The 9,961-nt window shown below is 45.6% G+C and overlaps 1 protein-coding gene and 1 pseudogene across 1 annotated transcript; both read right to left on the reverse strand.

The window, feature by feature from the left end:
- Positions 1-3,879: 3,879 nt before the first annotated feature.
- Positions 3,880-7,377, reverse strand: LOC119351759 (uncharacterized mitochondrial protein AtMg00810-like). The gene is made up of 3 exons (XM_037618616.1): positions 7,340-7,377; positions 5,450-5,528; positions 3,880-5,085 (listed from the first exon to the last, which is right to left on the reverse strand). Exons 1-3 carry the CDS (start codon positions 7,375-7,377, stop codon positions 3,880-3,882), a joined length of 1,323 nt encoding a protein of 440 aa, XP_037474513.1.
- Positions 7,378-7,706: 329 nt separating this feature from the next.
- LOC119296258 lies at positions 7,707-7,845 on the reverse strand (annotated as a pseudogene).
- Positions 7,846-9,961: the final 2,116 nt, after the last annotated feature.

The raw sequence follows: 9,961 nt of genomic DNA on the forward strand, positions 1-9,961 counted from the left end.
AGTATATATTTCGTGAACTCTCTAGAGCATGCATGTCTAAAACATCTTTTCTCATGTGACCGGCCGAAGGAAGACGGGCCGAGGGTATATGCGTGTGTTTAAACTAAAACACGGAGAAGGACGTACGTATGCATGGTCGTGAGAGTTTCACGCTCTGCTGCACGCCATTCGTCCCGCGTTTCACCCTCACCAGTCACTTTGCTTCCAGTTCAGGTATACCACGGCATCGGTTCGTTTCTTGCACCGGAATAGAGGTGCTTTGAGATTTACGCTTTGAGGAATAGACCTTGGCCGCGCGTTTCACACTTTGCTTTCAGGCCTCCTTTGATTTATAGGATATGAATGTTATAGAAATAGGCAGGGGCAGATCTAGAGGGTGGACAGGGTGGGCCGTGGCCCACCCTGAAATTTTAGATCAGCCCATATACTATAGGAGACATAGAGTGGTAAAAAAAAAGTAAAAAGCCCATCAGAAGCTGGTACCAGTTCAACACTGCACTGTGGCCAAATACACTTATTAGGCCGACACTCACCACTCGTTCCATTGGTTCCTTCAGACTCGTTGCCCAAATTAGCCCAATGCAAGCAGCTTGCTCCCTGTTGCTGGTTGTCAAGTACAATTGCCATCGTTGATTTTCCTAGATCCGCTACTGGTTGTAGCAGGCAGGTCTGGTTGTATGCATGTATATGGCTGTATGTAGATGGTCAAAACAACAGTTTGTTTTCCTTTCTCTTGTCCATTGCACAAGAAAGTTGCATAATTGAAATATCTAGATATATTGGAACTCGAAACTACAATATAAAATTTCTGAATATAATGTAGTTTCGTATTCAGAGACATGCAAATTGTCTACATGATACAAATTTGGGTTTACTGGTTATGAACTTATGATTGAAAAAAAATTCGAATTATTATTGCAGAGTTATTGAAGAATGAAAAGGACCGGAGACATTGCTTCTCTTTTTCGAAAAGATGCTTCTTTAAACTTCTTTTATGCAAAACTAACACTTAATTGAGAACTTTAGTATGTCTATATGAACATATTGATCTATTCTATGTGCCATTGGTAAATTAATTACATCGTTCACATGTTATATTTGTTGTCAAAATTTTTAGAGGTGGGCCACCCTGTTTTCAAATCCTAGCTCCGCCACTGGGAATAGGAAGATCATAGGAAGTGAGATGATATGTATCTCAATTCTTATAAAGAAAGAGATGTCATTTGGTGCATAGGATAGAAATTTTTCCATCGAGTCTTAGGCCTCGTTTGGTTTAGAGGAATTTCATAGGAATTCTAGAAGATAGGATTCTTATAGGATTGTTTCCTTTAGAGCCCTTTGATTCATAGGAATGGATTCCTATTCCTACATAGGATTGGTTCCTATCCTCCACATTTTATAGGAAAATAAAAAAGAGCCTAGACTCAATGAAAAAAATCTTTTGATGCAACCAAATGACATCTTGTTTCCTATTCCTACTCATAGGATTTGAGATACATGTCATCTCATTTCCTACAAGATTCCTATTCCTATGATAATCATATCCCATGAACCAAAAGAGGCCTTAGCTAATGTTTTTTTCCTTCAAAATGTGAATGATTGATTCTTATCCTACATATGAATAGGAATTCATTCCTACAAACCAAAAGACTTCAAAGAAAAATTTCCTATACAAATTCTATCCTATAAAAATCTTATGAGATTCCTACAAACCAAAAGAGGCCTCAGTGGAGATGATCTGGGTGCATGGGGCCATTTCCACGAAAGCAAGCAAGCACGTACTGCTCGGTACTCTCCTACCACCACCTAGCAGAAGTAGCTGTGGGCGGCCATTAAAGGTTGCATCGCTGACGGAGACGAAAGGGTGGCCGCGTCGCCAGACCTTTTGCCATTTTTGCGTCGATGCTGGGCTCGACGGTGCGCGTCCCTGGTGGGTGCTTTGCCGGAAACGGAAACCAGCTGAGCCATCTGTAGGCTCTAGCCTGTAGTACGTGTCGACTGAGAGGGAGGCGAGCAGCTGGACGCGGCGGAGTCGATTGACCGGAACGACGCGGCGGGCTTGCCTTCCCCGCCACTGACACGGCCGGCCCACCGGCTGCTGCTGCTATGACCGGCCGGACCTCACGCTCTTCTCCATCTTGGTTTGTGATGGAAGTGGAAGGTTGCACCATATTTTTTTTAAAGACCCAACAAATGCTGGCCGGAATATGTATAGAGAGATGACAAAAGTGACAACTGACAAGGAGGAAAGCAAAGAAAGTGCAAAAGAAAAAGTTAGCAACTCTCACGACCGTCTAAATTGACACGACCGCCAAATTAACTTCCTTCTCTGTTAGCAACTCTTCTGCTTTTCCTTTTGATGAAGCGGACAAAATGTTTTCAAATGTCAAACAGTTCCAAAAAGACAAAACATACCTGTGCCTAGGTACCTTTGTGTGCTTGAAAACTTCCTGAAAACATATGACTTTTGTGCCTTGTGTAGAAAAAAATTATGTCTAATATTTATAATTGTTCTCTTTTATTTTCTATAATTCAAAGAAGGCAAGAGTTTTATTTTGTATTTTTCTTTTACGAACTTACTGTTCACTCGTGAGGTTTCTTCTTATGTATGTGAGGTTTTTTCTTAAATTTTTTTGTATGCAGCACTCACTACGCAGAAGGGATTGTTTTTCCGAGATCTTTTTAGACGATGGATGGCTACCCGAGCATCTGCAAGCATTTGAAGTTGCACACCCAAATTCATTGCAAAACTGTTACAAGTACTAAAATCCAAAGGCTGGCATTAAGGTGGCATGGCACCAAAAGATTATCCACTTGAAGTTCAAAACGTACTCCTTTGTCACCCAAATTGACACATTCCAAAGAAATAACTCTTCCTAGATCCAAATTAGCACCATATAGGTCTCCTAACCATGATGTGGTTGCAATATAAACACGAGCACAACCAATTTTTTTCCTTTTTTCCGCGGGTTTTTTTCTTTTATGAGGAGCATTATCCATTTGTTGAGAAAAATAAATTGTCACAATTGCAACATGTATAGGGCATGTTTGGAGGCACGTTATGTCTGATCAAGCTAAATTTCAGTGCATGGCCTTTTTTACTGGCAAATGTACAAGCTCAGAAGCAAGACAATGGCATAAATACGTACTCCCAACAGTTATACAGCTCCTCCCAATGCACATAGTCTGCAACAGTTGATAGTCTCAAGAAGTGTAATATAGACTAGTAACTCACACACATATCCAATTACCAAACAAGATATATCCAACCATAAAAACACATATCCAATACTAATAAGCGCATGCATCGCAAGCAGAGTTCCACAACTAGCAATCCAAAAAGCACTGTAGCTGAATTGTCTAGTTTTATTATACCGAAGAAAAGCTTAATTGGCCAGTAGAAAGACAACTTAATTAGCATTACTACCAGAGAGGCTTTGCAGCACGGCGAGGTACACCGCCCCGGCGAGGCACGCGGCCCCGCCCAGCAGTCGCAGCGGCAGGACGATCTCGCCCGGAGCATCGAGCAGGCGGAGCGTCCGCCAGGCGGACCCGAAGACGGCGGCGTAAGCTCCGAAGGCGGTGACAGCCAGCAGGAAGGTGGCACAGTGCCGGAGGCGCTGGTCGCGATTGATGCGTCTAAGGAGGCGTGGGATGGCCATGGTATGACGAAGCGTAGAACCCTTTGTCTCGGGCCGCATTGTATTTATATGACCGAAGTCTTGAAGTACAAGTTGAGAGAGATCGATCGTGATCATGATCTGCTCGAGAGGTTACAAGGGATACGGGGGAGAAGAAAAGATAGATAGAGATACAAGTTTAAATAACTATCCTATCTCTATACACTTTGTATTCTAACACTCCCCCTCAATCTAAACCCTACTTGCCAAGGTTAAGATTGTACTTGAAATCATCTAACCTCCGCATTGTCAAAGGTTTTGTGAATCCATCAGCAAGTTGATCACCTGTTGGAATAAACCTTATATCAAGCAATTTTCGTGCCACTCTTTCTCTGACAAAGTGAAAATCAACTTCAATATGCTTTGTCCGTGCATGAAAAACAGGATTAGCTGAAAGATAGGTTGCACCAATGTTATCACACCATAATCTTGCAGCCTGTGGAACTTTAATTCCAAGTTCATGTAACAATGTCTGAATCCACATTACTTCAGCTGTTGCATTAGCTAAAGCTTTATACTCAGCCTCAGTGCTTGAACGTGAGACTGTTGCCTGTTTTCTTGCACTCCATGACACAAGGTTTGTTCCCAGAAACACAGCAAAGCCATCTGTTGACCTTCTATCATCAGCACACCCTGCCCAATCTGCATCAGAGTAAGCTGACACAAGCATAGAAGAAGACTTGACAATCTGGAGACCAAGTCCCTCTGTGAACTTGAGATACCTCAAAATCCTTTTGACTGTTGTCCAATGAACAATAGTAGGAGCATGCAAATATTGACATACTTTGTTAACAGAATATGAAATATCAGGACGTGTAAGAGTCAAGTATTGTAATGCACCTACAACACTTCTGTAATTTGTTGCATCATCTGGCCCAAGTGCTTCTCCACTTTCAACAGTAAGCTTTTCTGAAGTAGAGATAGGTGTACTGACCGGCTTACATTTTTCCATACCTACCCTTCTGAGAATGTCCATGGTATATTTCTCTTGTGTAAGAAGTATGCCATCATTTACCTTCTTGACCTCAATTCCAAGAAAGTAATGTAGATCTCCCAAATCTTTGAGAGCAAACTCCAACTTCAAATCCTTAAGCAGACAAGCTGTAGCATCTGAGCTGGAACTGGCAACGATTATATCATCAATGTAAACAAGAACAAATATAGTAATATTGTTCTTATGATAAAAAAATAATGAGGTATCTGCCTTTGATGGTGTAAACCCAAGCTTTTGCAACTGTGTACTTAACCTCGAATACCAGGCTCTTGGGGCCTGTTTTAACCCATACAATGCCTTGTCCAACTTACAGACATAGTTTGGTGTGTTTTTGTTTTCATATCCTGGTGGCTGCCTCATGAACACTTCTTCCTCAAGAACACCATGAAGAAACGCGTTCTGAACGTCTAGCTATCGTAGGCTCCAGCCTCTGGAAATAGCAATAGACAACACAAGTCGAATAGTAGGTGACTTAATAACAGGACTAAAAGTATCTTCATAATCTATACCAAACCTTTGCTTAAAACCTTTTGCAACCAGTCTGGCTTTGTACCTGTCTATACTTCCATCAGCTCTTTTCTTAATCTTATATACCCATTTGCAGTCAATCACATTAGCATCCCTCTTTGGGGGAACTAATCGCCAAGTTTTGTTTTGAATTAATGCATCATATTCAACATCCATAGCCTTCTTCCAATCCTTGTGTGCAAGAGCATCATGCAAATTTGTTGGCTCACCAACGGTTGTGAGAAAAGCTCGCTTGAGTTTATCATACCTGATTGTACCATCTGTATATTGCTTCTCCTTGACAATACCTGACCGAGATCGTGTATGACGGAGAGGAACTGAAATTGCTGCAGAAATAGCCACGGATCCGTCTGGCACAGAAGATCCTCCAACGGCAGACACGCTCCCCCCATCGCCAGCGGCATCGGAACGCGTGGCGCAGGGCGAGACGCTGCGGCGCGGGCTGGTGGGCTCTGCACTGGTGGGCTCCGCGCCTGTCGGGCTGTCGGCCACCAGGGCAGAGGCGCTGATTGGCTCCGCGCCTGGTGGGCGGTCGGCCACCCGACCGGGCGTTACGGGAGACGCGAGGCGATCCGCCTGGGATCCCGCTCCCGTCAGACTGCGGCGCGAATCATCCTCGGATCGCGTGACCGCAGTGCCAGGCGAATCTGCCTGGGATCTGGCGCCTGGTCCTGTTTTGGCTGCATCTACACACATAAAATCATGACCTGTGGCTGCACAATCAACATGAGATTCAAAATTTTCCATGGAATTTTCCACATGATCAATTCTAATTAATTCACCCCCGTGATCAGGAGAAGATAAAGAATCAGAAAGAAGGGAGATTTCAGCACGCAAAAGAGCTCCCGCGTTATGATGAAGTTTAGCAAATGGAAATAATGTTTCATCAAAAATAACATCACGAGATATATAGATACGACCGGATGAGATCTCTAGACATTTGTATCCTTTATGAAGATTACTATAGCCAAGAAACACGCATTGGGTGGACCGAAACTCAAGTTTATGGTGATTGTAAGGACGCAAGTTTGGGTAGCAAGCACACCCAAAATTTTTTAGAGAGCTATAGTCTGGTTTTTGATGAAACAAGCGTTCCAAAGGAGTGGTGTTGCCAATGACTCGACTAGGCAAACGATTTATAAGGTAAGTAGCCGTGATAAAGGCCTCATCCCAATATTTAAGCGGCATTGATGCATGAGCTAGAAGAGACAAACCAACTTCCACAATGTGGCGATGTTTGCGTTCGGCTGAATCGTTTTGTTGATGTGCATGAGGACAAGAGACATGATGAATGATGCCAACGCTACGGAAGAAAGAATTGAGTTTCTCATATTCTCCTCCCCAGTCACTTTGGACTGCAAGGATCTTTCTATCAAACTGTCTTTCAACAAGTTTTTGGAATTCTTGGAAAACAGAAAAGACTTCAGATTTGAACTTAAGCAAATATATCCATGTAAATTTGCTATAATCATCAATAAAACTGACATAGTATTTCTTGCGACCAAAAGAATCTCTTGCATGACCCCATACATCACTGAAAATAAGCTCTAAAGGAGCATGAGACACACTATTTGACAGAGGATAAGGAAGTTGGTGACTTTTTGCACATTGGCAAGCTTCACAAACTGACTCACTTTCGGGACTACATGACAACGAAAGATTGCCTTTATTGACTACTTGCTTGACTATATTTGAAGAAGGATGACCTAATCTTTGGTGCCATTTGGCTAAGGAAGGCTTGATGGCAGAAAAAACTTGACGATGACGCTTTCGATCAAAAACTCTTGATGTGATGGGATATAATCCTCCAATGCATCTACCGTGATGGATGAGCTCCTTCGTTGCCCGATCCTTTATGAAAAAATAGGTAGGATGAGTTTCAAAGAAAACATTATTGTCGGAAGTTAAACGAGACATGGAAGCTAGATTTTTATCGGCTTGAGGTACATGAAGGACATCTTTAAGGACAAGATCACGTGTAAGGCTAGGGGAATTAATAGAAGATTGACCAATGTGGGTGATGTCCATACCTCCACCGCTTGCGGTGTGAATCTGATCACTGCCGTGATACCTCTCTCGGAGGGCAAGTTTCTCTAGCTCATTCGTGACATGATCCGTAGCTCCAGAGTCAGCATACCAGACCGTGTCACCATCAGCTCCGCCGTGCTCCCGCATGGCTGCAGCGACATGCTTTGTGTCGGGCACGAAGTCCTCATCATACCGGTGCCAGCAGTCAATGACTTCATGGCCCGATTTCTTGCACAGCTAACATCTAGGACGACGGTTGTTGTTGTTGTAGCCGCCGTTGTAGTTGTTGCCGCCGCGGTCACCACCATTGTTGCCGCGGTCACCAGGGCGACCGTGGCCCTGGTTACCACTGCGCCCGCCGCCGCTGCTGTTGCTGCGACCGCGCCACTGCTGTCCACGCCCACGACCACGTCCACGAGAGGCGACGTTGACAGAAGACTGGCGCAGATTGCCTCCTTGAAGCATGCTGAGGCGGGCGTCGAAACTCAGGAGCTGGCTATACAGCTCCTGAACCGTAACAGGTTCGATCCGCGCCGCCAAGGCCGAGATCACTGGATTGTAGTCGATGTCGAGGCCGGCGATGACGTGGGAGATGATCTCGGCGTCTCCGAGCGGTGCACCAGCGCAAGCAACTTCATCTGTAAGGGTTTTAATTTTCCCAAGATATTCTGCCATGGTTAGATTGCCTTTCTGCAGATTGGTGAGCGCCATCCTCGTGTTGATCTTCTGGGCTTGCGTTTGCGCGGCAAACATGGCATGGATAGAGTTCCATACCTCGGCCGGCGTCTGGAGCATTGCTACTTGGGCAAGGACCTCTCGAGACAAGGATCCCATGAGATACCCTTGTAGCTGCTGCTGCCGCGCAAACCAGATCGATCTGGCGACGTTGAAGACCTGCTCTTCCTTCCCATTGTTGTCGATGGTGATGGTGGCAGGGGGCGCCGGGCTTGTGGCGTCGAGGAAGTGCTCCATCTGTGCTCCTTTGATCTGAGGTAGCACGACAGCCTTCCAGAGGAGGAAGTTCGTCCTCGTAAGCTTCTCTGACGGAGGCGGACCGAGGGAGGGCGAGCTGCTGCTGGAGGTGGAAGATGAGGCGAAGGTGGAAGGTGCAGATAGGGTGGACAAAGCGCTCATGGTGGATGCGGACGCGGTGGCAGCAGCGGTGGACGACGTGGTTCCTGTCATGATTGCCTCTCTCTCGATCTCGGTTCCTCTCTTCTGCGATCAACTAGATGGATTCCTTCTCGAGGGCTAGACGTACGAGAGGAAGGGCTCTGATGACCATATGACGAAGCGTAGAACCCTTTGTCTCGGGCCGCATTGTATTTATATGACCGAAGTCTTGAAGTACAAGTTGAGAGAGATCGATCGTGATCATGATCTGCTCGAGAGGTTACAAGGAATACGGGAGAGAAGAAAAGATAAATAGAGATACAAGTTTAAATAACTATCCTATCTCTATACACTTTGTATTCTAACACATGGGCCCCGCCCAGCCGGCGCCCTTGTTGCGGTAGAAGGAGGCGACGGAGAGCACGAACAGCATGTCGTACCCTTCCATGACGGCGGAATCGCAGAGGAAGTAGAAGGAGGACGGGGAGAAGAAGAGGTGGAGAAGCCTGGAGAGGTCGCCGGAGACGAGGCTGGAGAAGACCGTGACGCATCCGAAGACGTGGGCAAGGAAGACGAATATGTTGGGTACGTGGGAGACGAAGCTGGGGAGGACGGCGCGGAGAACTCGGAGGGCCTCGCGGCCGATGCCGGCAACCCCGAGGTCACCGAGATGCTGCTCATCGGGTTCCCAGTACTCCATTGAGCTGGCACGTACCGTAACGGTGGTTGTGGTTGTGGTTTTGGAGACAGCGAGATGGAGCGTTGCGCGCGCAATTCGTAGGGAAGAGGATGGGCAGACACTGAGGAACACAGAGGAATGAACATGGAAATGCTCACGCAAGGCCTCGCCGCGTCGTGCTAGACTAGTCTATCGTCTGCGAGGCTCTCTTGCGCCGGAATGGAATGGTGGAATGGCCACGGCCGAAAGCAGGCACATGGGATGGGAGGGCCTCACCGCGTCGTGTCGTGCTCGTGCCTGCCTCTGCGGAATGGAAACATGCATCTTGATTGATTCTTACGGTGCGCGCTCGCCGTCATGAGACTGGTCGAGTTAGTTTCTGTACCATATCACACCACGGTTTTCCTCTCCACAGCGTTTTACTTTACCGCAGACCAATGGCTAACGATTGAGGAGCAGGCCGTACTAGACGCGGCGGAGCACCGGTCGATACACAAATCTCGGACCGGACAACTGGCGACGCCAAACGGACATGCGACTTATTTATCCGGATTCTGTCGACTTGGGTCGGCAAAACGGACACAAGCGATCTCTTTACGGTCGTCCATCCGTCGATGCGACCAACCGGCCTGACACATTTCAAATAGTGTTCTCATTTAAAACTTAAATTCTAATCCAAAAAATATAAATATTAAATGATATATATATATATATATATATATATATATCTTTAGCTTTACCTAATAATAAAGCAAATTGAGTTTCTTTCGTCCGTCATGACACTTTTCAGAAATATCTCTCTATTTCAAAGAATTCAACCCGCAGTCTTGTTTTAAGTTAAAATGAATCGTTATTTTCGTGTTTTTACACAAAAGTCTCTGTCTTTTCCTGAAATCAACCCGCCGTCCGGATTTAAGTCACACCCGAACCGTTATTTTA

The sequence above is a fragment of the Triticum dicoccoides genome, chromosome 1A, assembly GCF_002162155.2.
Source record: "Triticum dicoccoides isolate Atlit2015 ecotype Zavitan chromosome 1A, WEW_v2.0, whole genome shotgun sequence".
Lineage (NCBI taxonomy): Eukaryota > Viridiplantae > Streptophyta > Magnoliopsida > Poales > Poaceae > Triticum > Triticum dicoccoides.

Excerpts from the sequence above, each read along its gene's own strand:
- LOC119351759 (XM_037618616.1), bottom strand. The coding sequence starts at position 7,377 with ATGCGGGAGCACGGCGGAGCTGATGGTGACACGGTCTG. Across the intron at positions 5,529-7,339 it reads GCTGATGGTGACACGGTCTG|CAATTTCAGTTCCTCTCCGT; the intron begins GTATGCTGACTC and ends CTATTTCTGCAG. Across the intron at positions 5,086-5,449 it reads TATACAGATGGTACAATCAG|CTAGACGTTCAGAACGCGTT; the intron begins GTATGATAAACT and ends AGCCTACGATAG.